This window comes from Panthera tigris, chromosome B3 (assembly GCF_018350195.1).
Source record: "Panthera tigris isolate Pti1 chromosome B3, P.tigris_Pti1_mat1.1, whole genome shotgun sequence".
Lineage (NCBI taxonomy): Eukaryota > Metazoa > Chordata > Mammalia > Carnivora > Felidae > Panthera > Panthera tigris.
Genome location: NC_056665.1, coordinates 135444467 through 135464747, shown reverse-complemented (window position 1 = coordinate 135464747; position 20281 = coordinate 135444467). Strand labels below are relative to the sequence as shown.

General features: G+C 40.0%; 1 protein-coding gene across 8 annotated transcripts in view; it reads left to right on the top strand.

The window, feature by feature from the left end:
* Positions 1 to 20281, top strand: part of BTBD7 (BTB domain containing 7) — a 57404-nt gene that overhangs the window by 11817 nt on the left and 25306 nt on the right. For 2 of the 8 annotated variants that reach the window (XM_042990430.1, XM_042990429.1), the window contains exon 2: positions 20104 to 20163. The exons of 4 other annotated variants lie outside the window; for them this stretch is intronic. In XM_042990430.1, coding sequence (XP_042846364.1) covers positions 20136 to 20163 — 28 coding nt within the window. In that variant the 5' untranslated portion in view covers positions 20104 to 20135. Of the gene's footprint in view, positions 1 to 2774; positions 3420 to 20103; positions 20164 to 20281 lie in introns of those variants that run through there. 2 more of the 8 variants (XM_042990434.1, XM_042990432.1) reach the window with 2 other exon arrangements.

Sequence of the window (20281 nt, the reverse complement as noted above, 5' to 3'; positions counted from 1 at the left end):
CCTAGAGAATAATGGAGCTAAGTTAAAGACCATTATCAACAGATCAGAATAGTAAATGGAGATTTCAGTTAACTATGCAATATAGATGAAGAATTAATCTGTTTCAGGAATGGCAGTTCAGGTGACTCTCAAGTTCTGTATCTGTAATCATAAGGACACTTAGCACTTATATTCTTTACTCAAAATTATGAGTAGAGTTCTAAAGCATAATATTTTATTGCATTTTTTTATTTTAAAACTTAAACCATTTTTCATGTAGACTACAAACTCTCCACCTCTGCCCCTCTGCTCACACTTTTCTTTGTCTTAGAATACCTTTGCCTTTGACCACTAAATGTCCACGTTCTACCCCACTCTTTAAGACCAAATTCACATGCTACTTCCTTTGTTTCCTCTCAGGCATTCCAAATTAAAAGTATTTTCTTCCTCCTGCAAACTTCCAAAACACTTTCTTTATGTTTCTTTTAGGTTTTTACATCTTCTAACTTATTTTGGAATTGTCTTTGTACATGTGTCATTTCCTCTATCAACTAGTGTATTATATACCCCCTAAAGACAGGGGCAAAATCTTAGTCCTCTTGAATCACCCAAAGAACCTAGCACAATGCTTTTTTGCTGTTAGTGGACTCTGAGTTACATATTTTGAATTATCTTTTTTTTTTAAGTTTATTTATTTATTTTGAGAGAGAGCGTGCGTGCATGCGCACATGTAGGGAAGGGGCAGAGAAAGAGGGAGAGAGGGTCTCAAGCAGGCTTGGCAATGTCATCCCAGAGCCTGGTGTGGGGCTCAGACTCACAAACCATGAGATCGTGACCTGTGCCAAAGTCGGATGCTCAACCCACTGAGCCACTCAGGTGTGCCAAATTATCTTTAATACCTATGAAAAGTGAGTAACTTTTTAAAAGGGGGGGAGGGTATGTAATAAATGTTTGACTGTAGAAGTTACAAATAAAATTAAAACACTCTAGGAGATAAATATGAAGCAGTATTTATTTTTATTTTTTAAGTTTATTTATTTTGAAGAGAGTGAGTGAGGAGGGGAAGGGCAGAGAGAGAGGGAGAGAGAGGATCCCGAGCAGGCTCAGCACTGCCACAGCCCTACATGTAGCTCAAACTCATGAACCGTGAGATCGTGACCTGAGCTGAAATCAACAGTCAGATGCTTAACCAAATGAGCCACAGGTGCCCTTGAAGCATTATTTTTAAAATTAAGTTTAGAGTTGGTCTAAATACTGTATAATTCTGTACCATTAAACTCAGTTTTAAGTTAAATTTCAAATAAAGTTGTCTTATCAACTTTTTATTTTGTTGTCCACTGTTATGTAAATAAGATGTCAGTTGAATTTAAAATATTCTTGGAGGGCTCCTGGGTGGCTCAGTCAGTCAGGTAAGCGTCCAGCTTCGGCTCAAGCCATGATCTCACTGTTTATGAGTTCAAGCCCTACATTGGGCTCTGTTCTGACAGCTCAGCCTGGAGCCTGCTTTGAATTCTGTCTGTCTCTCTCTCTCTCTCTCTCTCTCTCTCTCTCTCTCTCTCTCTGCCCCTCCCCCACTCATACTCGGTCTCTCTCTCAAAAATAAACAAACATTAAAAATTTTTGGTTTTAATATTCTTGGAAGCCATTCAAGGCTATTAATCTTTTGAAGCCAGAAAATTTAATCTGAGGACAGTTAGAAGCCTTTTCTCAACAATAAGCAAAACTTTTCTATGCATACTAAAATCCCAAGGATGCCACAGTCAAGGGAAATGGTGAAACAGAGGAAGACTTGCTTGTTTTGGTTTGGTTTTTCTTCCCCAACACAAATTTTTTTATTATAGTCAAGATCTGAGAGATTTAATTTGAACTTTACAGACATTAATATAATCAGACAAAAGATGAAATGCTGTACTCAGGTCATTATGGATATGAATACAAAACTTTGAACAACATGGGGACAAGGAAGAACTGCGCATTTATTATTTAAAGTGTATATTGAACTCTAGACACCACGAGAATAGCGGAAAGCATCTGCAATGATGCCACCCAGTACAGTGTATTCTGAAGTAGAGACTTGATTTCAAGTTAGCATTTTTTGAACAACATTGCTATGCAAGGTGCAATACCAACGAGAAGAGAATTAAAAGGAGCCGTGTTTGAATGTCACTATGTACCTAGTGTCACGATGGGCACTTATATCTTTTCGTCTTCACAGCAATCCTGTGAAGCTCAGAGAATGGGTCTCTCATTTGCTCGGGTTCAGAGATAAATAACAGTACCCAAATTAAATGGTATTTTATAAATATGAAGTCTGGGGTTAGATCTGTGCTCCAGTCCTGGCTCTGTCATATGCTAACCATATCAATTCTTCCCGGTTCCTCAACTCGAGCTTGTCTCTTTCTCTCCATTGAAGTGTGGGCATCAAGCACTATGCCTGACAGTTGGGAGGGTCTTAACAAATGTTTTTAAAACTGACTTACATTAACTCTTTGGTAGATAATTTCTAAAGATAGAGTTGAGTTGTTTTCCTTATGCATCATTCGACAGCGTGGTCCCAAGCTTCCAAAGTCTAAAAAAAATTTACCAGATTCAGACTTTTTTTCAACACTGATACATAGGGTTACAATTGTAGGGAACATTCAACATTAGATGGCAAAACAAGGCCATAAAAAAATGGTCCACAGAGCTTTCCCATGGTGGTAGACTGCTTGGTGTAAGCTACCACTCACGGAAGCACTGAGAGAAGTGGCCTTTTCTGGAAGCCCCAACTTATTTTTATTTTTCTGATTCTGCAGTAGTCAAATTTTGGCCACTCCTCTTCTGTTGCCAAGGAATACAAAAATGTAATGCAACCCAAGATGCAGGTTGTTTGGGGGAAGACATCAGTGATTGAGGAAAGAAAATGATAGAAGGAAGAACCTCAGCATCGTACAAATATCCTCGCTTTTCAAATTCAGTATTGAGGTACAGAGTTGAAGCTTCTGCCTTAAAAACAAATATTATACTTACCTCCTCAAATATCTAGAGTAGAAGGACTTTGACCAGACACAGGCGTTTTAGAAATGGTGGGAAGAAACTATTCCAAGAATTAAGATGGATTAGTAATGACATTATTTAGCTATTACTGTGTGGAATACCTCACTTAATCTTTATGGTAACCTGTATGGTAGCTACCGTCGTTGTTCCCATTGTAGAGATGCAGGAACAAATGCGTTGTTTCCTCCCCAAGGCCACTTCTGCTGATCAAATCTGCTTTATAGATACATGAATGTGTGTTTCTATTTCACGTGCATATCTTGTTCTGTAGTGTAAATAAATAGTAGCACAACATACATATTATTGTCTGGCCTTTTTCACACTTAAGCTTTGGAAAAACGGTGTCAATACATGTAGAGTCACTTTATGTTAATGTATTTTTTTTGTTTCTAAAATATAAGAGTTGGGGCACCTGGATGGCTCAGTCGGTTGAGTGTCCAACTCTTGATTTCGGCTCAGGTCATCTCAGTTTGTGGGATTGAGCCCTGCATAGGACTCTGTACTTACAGAGCCTGCTTGGGATTCTCTCCCTTTCTCTCAAATAAATAATTAAAAAAAAAAAAAAAAGATTCACTCTCTCCCTCAGCCATGCACACACGTGCATGTGCTTTCTCTCAAAAAAATTAAAAAAAAATATATGTGATGTACTGACGTTTGGATATTTAGATAATACAAATAATACAAAAAGTGTTTAAGAACCGTTCAGTCTCACTTCCCAGTGAAAAACACTGCTAACAAATAGCGCCTTTTTATAAATATCTTGTAAAGACTGAATCTTAGTTTGGAGTATGTATAACTGACCAGAAAGTTCTTGCCTCCAACTATTTTTTCATATATTTAGATGAAACAAAATACCAGTTTCTATTACAAGTTAACATGGGGTGGCCGCACTATGTCTCCACGAAGGGAATGACTTTGATTTATAGAAAGACTTTGAGCTCAGCATAAGAGACTCTTAAAAACTGAGAACAAACTGAGGGTTGATGGGGGTGGGAGGGAGGGGAGGGTGGGTGATGGGTATTGAGGAGGGCACCTTTTGGGATGAGCACTGGGTGTTGTATGGAAACCAATTTGACAATAAACTTCATATATTGGAAAAAAAAAAAAAAAGAAAGACTTTGAGCTCTGTTTTGGTTATCTTTGCTATAACATTTTCGTATACCTCACACGTAGCATTGATACATCTGTAAAACTTCTGATACGTGCTTTACATATCATGGCATTTGAAAGTGAAATATCCACACATCAAAAAGTGCCAAAACCCCCAAAACACAGTTTGCACACCTATGCATCTTTGTTTCTAACCATATTCCTCTTCAATCATAATAGAGTTAGGCCTTTTCCAGAATGGGTTGGTTTTAATACCGTTTCCACTGTCAGTGTGTTTCTTCCTGATGGAAGCTTACATTAAAGAACAATACTGAATTTTGATACTGATTCACTAAAATACTTCTAGAAGATCCATAGGTATCACATTGGTTCTCTAAACCTGTTGATGTTTGAGCTGTATCTAATTATGAGAGGTTCAGAAATTTTTCTAAACTAAACTGAGATTAAATAGTTTTTGTTATTCTAGTGCATCATCTTAACTTCTAGATTGATAGTTTTTGTTTATAAGTGTAAGCAGTAAATAAAAATATAAAGTATCTAAAGTCTTCAGTGTCGTGAGCCCTACTTCTAAACTACATTTTGATGTCAGATTTTTAGAGATACTAAGTTAAATAGAAGTGGATGCATACAATGTTGTAAATCTGATCATTGTAATATGTCTGTAATCCTGAGAGAATAGCAGCAGCCTGAGTCTGCAGCAGATGTAGATGAAAATGGTACATTATGGAGGAGAAGGAAGAAAATAACCTGTCAATTCAAACAGACCTTGGTATAGAATTAGCACTGTGACTCCTATACTTTATTTATTTAGCAGACTTACTGTATGCCAGACCCCAAGATTGAAGTAGTGAGTCTTGTAATAAGTACCCAAACTGTGTAAGTGCTCAAGTAGAGCAAAGCACTGTATGAGAGGGGAACACACAGGAAGAAGAGCCCCAGACCTCAGTATAGGAAGTTAGGGAAGGGAGGTCTGGAGAATGAATGGGAGTTAAATAAATAAAGATTGCAGATAAAGGTTAGGCAGAAGGAAAGCAGGTGGAAAGGCCCAGAGATAAATGAGAGCAAGGCACTTTGGGTTGGGATAGGGGGTGCAGAGACAAGAGTGGTGTGGTGAGAAATGAGGCTACAGAGACAAGTAGGGCTCTATAATAAAGAACCTGGCCTACCATGCCGAGACATTTGGCTTTATCCTGAACATAGCAAGTAGCGTGACCTGATTACATATGCGTTTTCCGAAAGATCTCTTTGGCTTAGATCATAAGCAGCATGCAGACACCATAAGAAATGTCCCAGAAATAGTGTGTGTGTAGGGGGGCAGGGGAGTAATACATAAACAGATATAGTCTATAAATTACACATCAAAAATTGATAATTCTTTTTTAAAGTTTCCTACAATGTGTATTCATTTGTTTAGTAGAATTTTTGAGCACCTATTTTTTGCCAGGCACTGTGCTAAGCTCTTAACTTACATTATCTTCTATGGTAGGTATTATCTCCATTTACAGGTAAACTGACACTTGAAAATATTGTAAAACTGGGTTTATAGCTAGGAAATGTTATGGCCAAAATTTGAATCCTGGTCTTTCCAACTGCAGAGCTACTCTTTCCCATCACTGGGGAAGAGGGAACATGGTCTCCATGAGAAGAAGTCATCTGTGAGGTACATAGTTTTGAAGGGAGTGCACAATTGTGTTAAGAGATAACTAATCAGTAAATATCACAAAGTTTTCTGAAAATCATAATATGGCTGTACCCCAAAAACTTTGGATTTTTTTTTTTATTATTAAAACAGAATTGAAGAAACTAACTTACTGTTTTGACACAGTGGGAAATGGTTTAAGGATAGTAACGTATAGACATAAATGGGTATTTTTTGTTTTTAGTTGAAAGGATGTGAACCTCTGAGTTTTTCACTTACTGAGACTATTAGAATTGTTTTTAACATTTTAACAAATGACATGTGAGTGGAAGGTGCATCGTACATTTGGGTTGTCAGCATTTCTGTTCCCTTTATGATCTTTGACTTGCTCTGCCCCCTCCAGACTCTGCTCTCCTATCCTTACCCACTCCCCACAGATCCCATGCTTGCTTCTGAATTAGAATACACCAGGATAATAATGTATAAGGAAACTTAATTATAGTAAGAGTTGCATCTTATTTAATCCTGAAAATAATCCAGTGAGGTAGATTTTGAGGATTAGGGAACATTTTTCAGATGAGGAAACAGGCAGAACTTCTTGTATCACACAGTTAAAGGGAATTGGGGTTCGGTCTCTGGTCAGTCTGACTTGAACGGTGTATCTTGCGTCTCTCTTCTAGTAAGATGCCTGTACATTAGGATATGTGTTCAATTTCAAGATCGGGCAACCTGTAGGTTCCAGAATTAGATCTCCCTGCATTGTAATATAGTGGAGGCTTACATATTATGCAGGGTGTCTGTATTTACAGAACTGACATCCCTGTGAATGCTTTTCCCTTTCCTCGTGCTGTTTTCACCTACCCCCAAAGCCCTTAAGCCTATTAAAAATAGCATATTAAACATTAAGTTATAAAGAAAACATTAAAGCAATATAAAGATATACATATGTATCCAAGTGAGTATCTTAAGGGTTCTTAGTCTTGTCTTTTTCCTTTCATGTCTTAGAGAAATCTTTAATCTTTTATAATTGTCTGTGTGCTTTAGCCTCCTCCCTTCTTTACCAAGTTACTTCTTTCCTATCTTCCTCTGTCTATTCTTTCTTTTCACTCAACTTGGGAAAAGCTATCTGAATAAAGAATACAAGCACTCAGGGTACATCTTCACACACAAGCAGCATGAATCTCAGTGATTGCCTCTTTCTCATCAGAAGGGAGTAATGTTCTCAAAGCAGAGAACCTTCTCATTTCCTTTCCAATATTTGCTTGGATTTTGTGGTCAGTGATTGATTTTATGTTGGCACTGAGGGAAGGAACTCCTGGCAACTTCCATAGCCTGATGGTTTTTGTTTGTTTTTGCTTTGATTTTTTTGAATAGATATAATATATTCAAATAGGACAAAAGTCAAAATATATGAAGAGTACTCAGCAAAGAGTCTCCTGTTCCCCCAACTTTTTGTCCCCCACCGCTGAGTTCCCCTTCTTGTTACCAGTGTTACCAGTTTCTTATACATCTATCTGCTGAGGTAGACAATCCAGAGATAGTCTCAGTACATATGTTTTAAAATATATTGAAAGGAAACATAAAAAGATATTTGGAATAGATCTACAGTATTACTAATGCCCTCTGACATTTAGGTATTGCAAGGAACTTGTGAGACTATTAAAAGGGGCAGAAACTTGAAAGATATTCTTCCATGTAGAATATATCTACACTTTATATATGGTACACTTTAGGAGTTTGCTTCTATATTATGTATAGAGGGTAATTTTTTTTTTTTTTTTTTTTTTTTTTTTTAAGAGAAAGAGCAGGGGAGGCGCAGGGAGAGAGGGAGAGAGAGAATCCCAAGCAGGCCCCAAGCTCAGTACAGAGCCTGATACAGGGCTTGAGATCATGACCTGCGCTGAAATCAAGAGTTGGACTCTCAACCGACAGAGCAACCCAGGAGCCCCAAGGGTATTTTTAATATCTACCCAACAGGAACAACCAAATTCTGAACATTAGCCAAAAGGGTATGAGAAATAAAACCCAGAAAAACTCAACTTGCTTTTCATCTTTTTTTGGTAGTGAAAATAGATTTTAATTTAAATTTCTTTTTCTTTTTTTCTCCCTAGCTTTGAGACATAATTGACATATAGCATTGTGTTAAGTTTAAGGTACACAGTGTAATGATTTGATACATGTATGTGTTGTGAAATGTTTGCCACAGTAATATTGGTTTATGCATCCTTTACCTCACATAGTTAACATTTTGTTGTTGTTATGGTCACAACACAAAGCTGTACTCTCAAAACAACTTTCAAGTATACAATACAATATTAACTGTAGTCACCATGCTGCACATTAGATCTCTGGACCTTATTCATCTTGTAACTAAAAGTTTCTACCTTTTGATCAACATCTCCTTGTTTCCTCCACTCCTCAGCCTTTGGAAACCACCATTCTGTTCTCTATTTCTGTGAGTTTGATGTTTTTAGATTCCACATATAAGTGAGGTCATACAGTATTTGTCTTTCTCTATCCGACTTATTTCACTTAGCATGATGCTTTCAGCGTTCATCCATGTTGTTGGTATATGGCGGGATTTCCTTTTTTATAGCTGAATAATATTCCTACACACACACACACACACACACACACACACACACACACACATTTTCTTTATCCATTCGTTTCCATATCTTGACTGCTGTAAATAATGCTATAGTGAACATGAGAGTGCAGATATATCTTCATGATAGTGATTTCATCATCCTCAGATACGTACCTAGAAGTGGATTGCTGACTCATATGGTAGTTCTGTTTTTATTTTTAAGGAACCTTCATCCTGTTCTTGGTTGGCTATGCCAACTTATATTTCCACCAACAAAGCACCAGAGTCTCCACATCCTTACCAGTACTTGTTATCTCCTGTTTGATAATAGCCATTCTGACAGGTGTGAGGTGATATCCTATGGTTTTGATGTGCATTTCCCTGATGATGAGTGATGTTGGGCACCTTTTCATGTACTTTTTGGCCATTCGTATGTCTTTGGAAAAATGTCTATTCAAGTCCTCTGCCCAATTTTTTAATCCGATTGTTTGCTGTTGAGGTATAGGAGTTCCTTACACATTTTGGATATTAACCCCCTATCATATATGGTTTGTAAATATTTTCCCTCATTCTGTAAGTTGCCTTTTGATTTTGTTGATTGTTTCCTTTGCTGTGCAGAAACTTTTTACTTTATGTAGTCCCACTTGTTTATTTTTTGTTGTTTGTGTTTTAGGTCTTATTTCTAAAAAATCATTACGAAGACCCATGTCAAAAAGCTTTATTCCTATGCTTTCTTCTATGAGCTTCATTGTTTCAGGTCTTACATTGAAGTCCTTAATCCATTTGAGTTAGTTTTTGTGAGTGGTGTAAGATAGGGTCCAATTTCATTCTTTTGCCTGTGGATGTTCGGTTTTTCCAGTAGCATTTTTTGAAGAAACAAACCTTTCCCCCTTGAGTGTTCTTGGCTCCCTTGTCAGTTAGCCTTTTTTTTTTTTTTTTTTTTTTTTTTGCCAAATTATAATGCAACTTTACCTAAAATATTGATTGCAGTTTTTCCTACCCTTCCTCAGGGAAATGGAAAGTTAGACATGTGCTGAGAAAAGACAACTGCAGTAGATCAAAGAAGGGAGCGCTCAGTGCAGACTAAAATGATGAGGACTGTCCAGTATGTCAGAAACTGTGTTACTAAAATGGTCGTAAACTTACTGTGACGAGTAGACCCTAAGGTGACCCCTAATGATCTTCATCTTCTGGTATTTATACCCTTCATGCAGCCCCTCCTCTTAAGTGTGAGCACAGCATACATCTTGTTTCTAGCCAGTACAGTGTGGCAAAGATGAGATGTCATTCCCATGATTACATCACATTTGAGAAGGCTGTCGTTAACAGTAGACTTACACTGGAGACTTTTTCCCTTGCTGGCTGTGAAGAAGTAAGCTACTATGTTTTAAGATGGCCTATTGAGCAGACCTCATGGCAAGAACTTCAGGAAGCTGGGCCTTTTTTAGTCATATGGCCACAGGGAAATGATTTCTGTCAACAACCTGAATGGGCTTGGAAGCCAATTCTTCTCCAGAACTTCCCCAGTTCCTCAGATGAGAATGCAAGCCCAGCTGACACCTGATTGTAGCCTTCCAAAACCCTAAGCGCCCAGGTGACCTGTGCCCAGATTCCTGACCCACAGAAGATACGAGATGATTTGTTGTTTTAACCTGCTAAGTTTGTGGTAACTTGTTACACAGTAATAGAAAACTAATACATTATTTAATCTTATGTTATTTTCACATGTCAAAATGGTTTCATATCAATAATTTGATGTGATTTAACTTAACGAGGAGAAAAACAGTAATTTAGATCCAATTCATCACAGAGTCTTCAAGGTGATAATCAGCCACACCTCTACAAAAGACTCAATTCAGGAACGATGGCGCAATTAGCCACAGTCCCAGCTGCTGCAACTGGCTGGAGGCTATAATTGATATTCTCCTCAAAACTGTATCGCTCAGAGTTCAGTTAGGGAAGCTGAGCAGCTCTTAGGGGATAAGGGAATTCTAGGAATTGAGCCTCACACAGCCACAGGGGAACCCCAGGGAAGGGAAGGGAAGATGGGAACAGGAGGGAAGTAGAATGCGGAGGAGCTAACAGCCCGTCAACCTGAGAGGCCCAGCACTCTAAGCCACTGCCCTGAGGCTGCACAAGGGAGGGGAGCATGTGCAGAGTGGCTGTTTTGTCTGGGGCTCTTCCGTCAAGCATCTGGTGGTGACCTGGGGCTGGTGTAGTCACCTGGGCTGCAGCTGGGAGGGAGAACTGGGCTTGGAGCAGAGGAGAGGGAGGAACAGCTAGAACCCACGGGCACCTCTGTGTTTGCCCATCACCACACCCAATTATGGTGACTTTTAGAGAGGGAGGACTGCTGCTTTTGCCTTCCAGATCTCACACATTTCTCTTTTGACCAACTTCGCTTGGAACCATATAGGAATGGAGATTGTGGGAAACATTTTAGTGTTAAGCAAGTTGAAACAATACAAATTAGCACAGTCTCTCTTTTCTATCACCCAACCTAGATTTTCATTATCCTTTGCTAATATTTCAGCAGGTCTGGGTGACCTGCCAGGTGTTTTGACCCAGACTTTCATCCCAGAGGTCTCTGGGTTGCTTTATCCATGGTTGCTACAGTTTCCCAGTCTCTGTTGTCACTGCGCAGAGAAACAACAAAGGATGTCCTGGTGAATGCCTTGAATTTCAGACGGACACCTTCCTGCACCTGTTGTATTTCCCCAGACCTAGCATCCTGGTCCAGCATTCTCAAGATCTCCCATGAGCGATCCTCTAAACACTGCCGGTCCATATCGCCAGGTCTTGTAATTCTTGGGAGAAAGAATACACTCCTCCCAGAACAGAAACTGTTTTCTCACTCAGACTGTGATCATGAGTGATCAGATCCTGATTATTGGTTTGGAGCTAGTGAGAAGAGGCAGAGGCAGACCTTGAAGAGGACAAGGCACCTGAAGGGTCTCCTGACAGTTGGAGGCTGCTGTCCTCTACAAGGAGTTAGGAGAGCTGTTTCTCCCACCCAGAAAGTACAGACAAATCTTGGGGTTTGAGATTCCTCACTCATTCACCCAAATATACCCATTCCAGATTTCTGTCACCAACTGTTTCTTTAGGACCCAGATTTTATCTCAGATTTGTTAAGATTTTGCATTCAAGTCTTTGTGAGTCTGATATCTTTAAAATTAAATCTGGAGTCTGAGTTTTGGCATCTGTTCTGCAGATGCAGGAAATAAGGGTTTTTTAAAACACTGACCTAGAAGTCTTCTGACTTTGACAGAATGCCTAGATTGAGGGGTGGCTAACCTGAGCCAATTGTTTCCTTTCTTCATGTCTTTGAAACCACTTAGCGAGAGCCGGCCAATTTCAGGTCCTCATAGTTCCTAATGTTCCCATTAAGTGTCACCACTCCTACTGAACTGACACCTCACTTAATGAAGAACCATAGTGTTGTCGTAAGTGTCACTTACCACTAGGAATGGGGGTCCTTCTTACCAGTTGTTCAGTGACTGATCTAGTTCCAGAGTCTCATTCAGGAGTCTTGTTTTGTAGGGCCACTTCTGTTCCTTTCATATGTGGGTGTCTCTTCCCATTCCCCCACAACCCCTACTGAAATAGCCTAAAACACAGTCTTGCACGCCTGTGTTATTTGGTAAATAATCCCCCGAATAGGAGAGTGACCCAGTGAGAGTGAGATCAGGGAGAAGGGCAAGTAGTAGAAGAGTGGCCTTGGGGTGGTTGCCACTGGAGGTGCCAGGGTTTCAGCCCCGCCAGGACCCTCTGAGGCACTCTGTGAAATCTTCAGCGTGGTCCTTCTAAGGAGTGGGAGAGGAGTATTCATCCAGCCAGCTTTCACAAATGGCAGAGTCCAAGGACTGGCAGGTTAAAACCACTGCAGCACAGATCGACTTTCTTCTAATCCCTGTATGTCTCACTCTCATTTTCTGCCTTGGCTCTAGAATTCCGGTGGACTTTTTAAAATGGAGAAGATGCAGGGTTGATGTGATGGTGGTACGCCTTTCAGCCGCGTGCTCAATATGGATTGGAATACTGAGGGAAGGAGACAGTAGGAAGCTTTTCAGTATTTGATGTGTGAGGTACTGAGGATTTAGAAAATAAAGCGGCTAATCAAAGTGCATCTTGAAGGAAGAATTGGTAGGACACATTGACCAGGTCTATATGTCAAGAGAGGTAGAGCCGGCACCGCTGATTTAAGACTTCTGGCCTAGAAAAGGGGGAGTGTTAATGGACATACTGGCCCACTGATGTTATTTAACATAATCCTCAGAACTCTGATGGGATTGTTTCATCCTCTGAATAAGAAAATGAGACCCATGGAGGGTGTACTTTGATTCGCACAGGGTGCTAAGGGAGAGAATCAAGAGTTAGTGATGAAACTGCCTGAATTCAAACCTATATGCTCTTTTGACTGCCCTCACTTCCCTCTCTTTTCATGATTCCTTTCCTTGGGAACTGGAATCAGTCCCATGCAGGTTACTTGGAAAGAAGTGAAGCAACTTTTTTCTCAACCCTATTTGCACTTGAAGTCTTATTTCTGTTTCTGACTGATGCCACTGAAGAGCCACCATGCCTGCTGTAAGGCCAGCCTTCCTCTAAATTTAATATACTGTCTGTACAGTACAGCTGTACGGGAGCATGGCAAGCTGTAGGCTCCCTCCACCATTCCATTCCCTTCATTCCTTTCTCCTTGCCTGTTTTCTTCCTTTTCCCCCCTCAAGCCCACTATGAAACTCTGAATCTAGAAGCTGCTCGTGGACATGAGCTGATGAAAAGGTTTCCTCCCGCTGCTGGTGAAACAAGTATGAGAGTGTACTTAGGAATAATGAAGAGCATGAGAGTGGCAACAAAGACAGACCTGATAGTGCATTCAGGAAATCTGACAACATTGAAGCTTATCTTAGTTATCAGAGGAACATGAAGAGGGAGGGAAAATGTTGATAGTAAAAACAGAAAGTGATGCTATTTTACATGCAGCAGTAACAGCCATTTGTATTACTAAATGTCAGATTGATTTATTTATTTCTTTATATCTCTGCCTTGGTCATTCATGGTATGTAGCTCAAATTTTTGAAAAGAGGCATTTTTGTCAACATCAAGTTTTAGAAGGAGAGTATCCTGGTAAAAGAGAATAGAAGAAATGATTAAACAAGTAGGCAATGGATCTGTAAAATGAAGTTTTCACACAAGCCAAAAAAGAAAAATCATAAGAAGTTGACTTCATATTTCATCTGCTAACCTTACAACTATATCATTGAAAATCTGCTACCTGAGCAGAATAAATACATGGGCACCTTTGAGCCATTATATATCTTGGCTACAGATGACTTTTTCTGTTACAAGGAAATTGGTAAAGACTTGTAAGTTCATCCAAGAAGGCATATGGTATATTGGTCAACCATTGCTGTGTAACAACCGACTGGGGAATCTCAGTGGTGTGGGACATGAACATATATTTCTCACAAATTTCCAGGTCAGCTAAAATTACAAATTTTAGCTTTGCAGTGGCTGATTGCCACTGTCATTTACCAGGGCTGGGTGACTCTGTTCCCACTGCTGCTCATTCTCCTAGGATCAGTAAGCTAGCCACAGTATGTTCTTACCGTGGCAGTGGCAGAAGGCGAGGGGGCAAGCCCAGTTCCTAAAAGTACTTCTGAAACTTTTTGTCACATCATATCCACTAACCTTCGATTGGTCAAAAGAAGATCTCATGGCCAATTCCAAGTCTTGGGGTCAGAATGTATACTCTGCCCATGGGTGGGTGGGATCAGAGGGCTTAGCGGTGGTGATTATGAACGGTAATCTGCCATCTCTGGATAATAGTCTTAAGATTTAGGCTTCTAGTTTAAAAAAGATAAAATAGTTGTTCTGATTGTGTATTTAGTTATCTTCAAAGAAACACAAACACCAGGGCGCCTGAGTGGCTCAGTTAAGCTTCCGACTTCAGCTCAGGTCATGATCTCATGGTTTGTGAGTTCAAGCCCTGCTTTGGGCTGTGTTGCTGACAGCTCAGACCCTGGAGCCTGCTTCAGATTCTGTGTCTCCCTCTCTCTCTGCTCCTCCCCTGCTCACGCATGCATGCGCTCACTCTCTCAAAAATAAATATTTAAAAAAAATTTTTTAAAGAAATATAGATACAATTTTATCTCTAGTTAGGAAATGGAGTTAGCAGATTCTGTAGAGAAACAAAAAAGGAAGAAAAAGTTGCCTCTGAGGGTTAATTATTACTAAATGGCAGGAAACAAATCTGACTTTTATATATTGTGAAACTGACATGGGGAAAGGATTCTGGACAGAGTGGTGCTCCTCAAAGTGTGTCTGTAGTAAGTACAGTTATTGAGAGTAAGCATTTAGAAATTCTTTGGCAGTTTGACATTGCCACCATTTTCAAGCGGTGTTTTTATTAAACTATTGGTCCGTGACAGATTAGAAATTTAAAAAGAAGCAAAAACAACTGTTTCTTGACCCAAGATAGTTTGAGAAGAGCTGAGATAGACTATGGCATTCTGCTCACTAGGAATGAATACCAGCACTGTACATAAGTGAATCTTCTGATTTATACATTGGTCTTACAGGGTTTGGGTTAGTATCGCTTTGTCAACAAGAATCCAATCATCTTTGAGAGTGTGCTGCTCATGTTTTTGGACCAACAAGACAGGTCGGAAATTTACCAAGGAAATAGCATTGTAAAGCCTTTTAACATCTTGCTTGCTGGCCTTTCCCTGCGAGCGTCCTTTCTGCCTTGCTGCTTGCTGTATATACATTTTCATTCCATTATCAATAACCTTGAGAAAATGCAAATTACCGCTAGCTAAAATCCTTTACTGTAATACGGAAATATTACATTTGACAATATTAGATAAATCTTTTTTTAAAATATGTCTTTTAGCATTCTAGTTTTTTGCCTAATTGTCTTCCTTTCACATTTGTGAGTTAATATCACTATGTTCGGTATAATTATAATGTGCTTTCCTGTCCATAAGAGGAGTGGTTCAAAGTGAAGAGGTTCTGGGGCGCCTGGGTGGCTCAGTCGGTTGAGCAACTGACTTCGGCTCAGGTCACGATCTAGCAGTCCATGAGTTCGAGCCCCGCGTCGGGCTCTGTGCTGACCGCTCAGAGCCTGGAGCCTGTTTCAGATTCTGTGTCTCCCTCTCTCTGACCCTCCCCCGCTCATGCTCTGTCTCTCTCTATCTCAAAAATAAATAAACATTAAAAAAAAATTTAAAAAAACCCTTTAAAAACACACACACACACACAAAGTGAAGAGGTTCTGATGAGCATTGATTCATATAAGACCTAAGTTTAGAGGCATAAAAAGGGGGAGAAATTTTTAGGCGGGGGGGGGGGAGGGTGGGAAGGCTGTGTTTAGTTAAGTACAACTTTTCTTCCTAGTTGTATTACTTTAAGCAAGTGTATTAATCTTTGTGAATCTTAGTTTTCTCATCTGTAAAGTGGGAATAATAATACCACCCTCTTTGAGAAAGAGTGCTAAAATCAAATAATTGTAAGTTAAGTACAGACTTGGCACATAAGTTTCAAAAAGATTAGATATTTTTGTTTTTAATTGATTAGCTCCTAGATGTCAGGCATTGTAGAATCACTAAAGTGGGCCCTCTTCCCCAAAGGAGTTCTCAGTCTGGTAGAGGATTCTGACAAATATGTCAGAAATATAAAATAATTTATGCTATTATATAGAGGGAAATAGGTCAGCCTGGACACTTACGTAAGAGGAACATGTGACCTAGGCTTTGGGGAACAAGATCAAGATAGGCTTTTGAAAAGAAGCAACATTTAAGCTAAGTCTAAAAAACGTGGATGAGTTAAGGAGAATTAAGAGCATTACAGGGGTGCCTGGGTGTTTTAGTTGATTTAAGCCTCTGACTCTTGATTTCGGCTCAGGTCATGATCTTGTGTTTTATGGGATCAAGTCCCACATCAGGCTTTGTGCTGGCAGCATGGAGCTTGCTTGGGATTCTGCCTCCCCCTCCCCCTCCCCCCTCCCCCTCCTCTCTGCCCTTTCCCCCTTGTGCTTGCTCGCTCTCTCAAAATAAACAGTTTTTAAAAAACAACATAAAAAAGAGCATTTCAGAAAAATGGAACAACATATGCAAAGGCCTGGAGGTGAGAGTTTGGTGGAACTCTAGGAAATGGCAAGTAATGAATGCAGTATGACTGGAATGTAGAATATGAGCAGGAATGGAACTGGAGAAGTTGGCAGGGGCCAGACCATCAAGAATATGTAGTTTGGATTTTATCTTGAAGTTATTTGCAAGCTATTGAATAATTTGTTACATATATAATCTAATTTACATTTTAAAAGATCATCTGGCAACAGTATGGAGAACAGATTGGAAGGGAGAAAGATAGGAACTTTTCGAGGCTATTTCAGTAATGCGGGGAGAAAGTATCAGATTCTGAAATGGGGAGGTGGTAGAGATTCAGCGGAGGGGATGGATTTAAAATAAGAATAGAATGAACAGCATTTGATGGTGAGTGCATGTGGGCTTCAGAAGGAATCAGTAATAGTACTTAAGATTTCTGGCTTTGGTGACTGGGAGAAAGAGGTATCTTTCTCTAAAGCAGGGGTGAAGAAGGGGGGTACTAGGGGCACCTGGGTGGCTCAGACAGTTAAGTGACTTCAGCTCAGCTCATGATCTCATGGTTTGTGGGTTCAAGCCCCGCATTGGGCTCTGTGCTGACAGTTCAGAGCCTGGAGCCTGCTTAGGGTTCTGTGTCTCCCTCTCTCTCTGCCCTTCCCCTGCTCATGCTGTCTCTCTGTCTCTCAAAAATAAATAACAACATTTAAAAATTTGTTCTAATAAAAAAAGATGGGGGGTTCTAGATTTCCCAGAGGAAACGAATTGACTTGCATTTAAGAGGTCTGCAGAAGAGCCCCAGAACTCCCCGGTGGGAAGTTGAAGGGGTGAGTCTGGGAGTCAGGAAGGAGCTCTGGGTTGGAACTATATGTAGATTTGAAAATCACGAGGATGCTTTGGGAGTTAAGGCCACGGGGGACAGATGTGCGGTGAAAAGAGCGGTGTATTCACAGTGCTTGGCAAGTAGGTACTGCCAGATGAACAAATGAAGAGTGTCAAGAGTACGGTCTCGTTTAAATCTCATAACAATCTTGAGTCAGGAGTATAATCCCAGTTTTACAAATGAGAATATTTCAGGCTCACAGAGGTTAAGGATTTATGCAAAATGACTTAGCTTCTAGGTGGCCAAGGTGCGATTTCAAGTCCAGTATGTCTTGATTTCAAAGGCCACTTTTTCCTGTCATGTCTCACTTCTTTGAAAACCTCAGAAGTTTAAATATATGATGTTATTGTTAATTCTCTTTCTTCACCTCTGCCAATATCCTGGTTTCATAGGATTGTGATACATCCTTTTCAGTAACCACTTTCTCTCTAGCTTCACTTGCTTCATTCCCAAGCACATCTCTCAGATTGACCCATTCTCCCCAACCCTAGTCCAGTGCCTGTTCACAACAAGTCTTCCTCTAGCTACTGGAGGAGGCCTGTCCTCCTCAGCTGGGCATTTGGCTCATAAACTCATGAGAGCTGTCTAGAACTTCTCCGTATTTCTCACTCCTCATTAGCACATATACACATCGTTGGGTGTTGTTTACATGCATGTTTCATTGTGGTGGTCTCAGTGTTCCTTCTCAGGATCTCATGTTAAATAAATCTTTAATCTTTAGATGAGATTAGTCTTATGTTGATGCTCTGTTACCACTTTTCTCAAAATGCTTTTATCTTTGTGATGGAAGCGTCTCGGGTACTCTCTGACCTTTGCTCCATATCCAGCATAGGGGTTCTTTGTACTCTGTCCCTTATGTGATGATTCAGCCTTTGCTCCTGCATTTTTCTAGAAGGATCCTTTTATGTTTTTGAAGGGAACAAATTTAATTGTTAGAAATTTCTTAGTATTGAGGCAAAGTCCCCTTCTTTTAACATCCACATGTTGGACCTGCCCTTGGAACAACAGGGAAGTCGGTTATTTCTCCTCTGCCTCATGAAGGTCTGTCAGACATTTAAAGATCACTTCCTGTGTCTCTCCTCAGGTTTCTCTTACATAAGCCAAGTAATCTTGGTTGCTTGGAGCTTTTCTTCTGTGACAGGGCTCAAACTCTCTACTATTCTTTTGCTCTCCTCTGAGAATTCTGGTGTTTTGTCAATGCTTCATCTAAAACACAGGGCCCAGAGTAGAACACAACACTCCATACACAGTAGAGCATGCAGCATTATTCCATTGATTAGGACTCTGTGCTTGAATCTTAAAAGCCTGAGATCGCTTCAGCTCTACAGCAGCGATGTCCCATCTTGCATGCGTTCCCCTAAGGTACCCAGGTAGTATTTTTACATAGGTTGTGGTTAAACTAGCTCTCTCCTGTCATCTGCTGTGCAGTTGATTTTCTTTCATTGAAATATAGAACTTTCTAATTTTCCTGGTTCTGTTTCACCCTCATTTTGACCCATCTGTGTAGCCACTTATGATCATGTCATCCAGTGTGTCTTTGTGTTTCCCAGTTTTCGGTCACCTGGAGATTTTGAAGCATATTTTCCACATCTTCATTCAAGTTCTTGAATAACATCAAGAAAACAGAACCCGCACTCCATCCCCCACGTTAATCAGTGCCACTTCCAAGTGGTTCCCTTAACCACCATTCTGTCATCCATCTATAGCTCTTCATCCGATCTGCAAAGATCTCGTTTGCACACTCAACAAATTTTTATTTAGCACCTGCCATGGCAAGAAGGTGCTAGACATGCAGTGAAGACAGCAGTCTCTGTCTTCTAGAAACATCAAGAAGTATATTGTTAAATGCTTTGCAGAAATCAGGTTACACGATTCTCTATGATGTTCTCCTTATCTGGTACCGTATCAGAAAAGGGAATGAAGCATTATTTTTTGCACTCTGTATTGGCTGCTAATGATCTTCTATCACCTGGAAAGGGTGACCATAGTCATTACCTTTCTGTCTTTGCCTTTCATGGTTTCACATTGATGTTGAGCTTTGCAAGTCTCTGGAGTTCATCGATTCCTTTTCTTTTAGCTGTATCTTTCAAAGCCTTGGGCTCATTAGAGAGCAGCCTCTCTAGCCTCATTTTTGTTGTTGGTAGTGGTAAACGCTTCTTTTTTCCTCCCAAATTATCAGGATTCCTTTTGATTTTACAGTAAACTTAGTTATAAAGAATTTCCGTCCAACTTCAGCAATTTTCCCTTCCATAAGCTTTGTCACTCAGATTTTACTTTTGTCTTGTATCAGTATTTTGAAATGGTCTTTCCTAAGGAAAATAGTTGACTATCCTCAGGTTATCTTCACTTCTTTGAGCCCATAGAGTGTCATAGTCACTTTTTCCAGAAGCCTGGTCCTTTTCACTTAAACTACTTCTTTCTTTTGGGGTGCCTGGATGGCTCAGTCGGTTAAGGGACCGACTTCAGCTCAGGTCATGCTCTCGTGGTTTGTGAGTTCAAACCCTGCATCGGGCTCTGTGCTTAGAGCCTGAAACCTGCTTCAGATTCTGTGTCTCCCTCTCTCTCTGCCCTCGCCCACTCACGCTCTGTCTCTCCTTCCTTCAAAAATAAATGAATATTTTTTTTAAAAAAACCTACTTCTTTCATTTTAATTCATCAGAATTAATCTCAGATGAGCATAAAGTTACATTATGTTGTCTCTATGCTGAGGGATTAAACTATCAATAATAACAAGTTTGTTTTGTTTTGTTTTCATTTTTAGAATGATGCAAAGAACAGATGTCCTACTAGTTCATGGAAGATAGCCCACCTGTCTTCCCAGGTGTGGATTCTCTTAGCAGTCAAGTGTCATCTGTACCCTTCCTTTGACTGGTTATTTCCCACAATTGTATCATTTCTACCTTCTTTTCTTTCCCCTTTGGTCCAGTGCTCTCCACTAG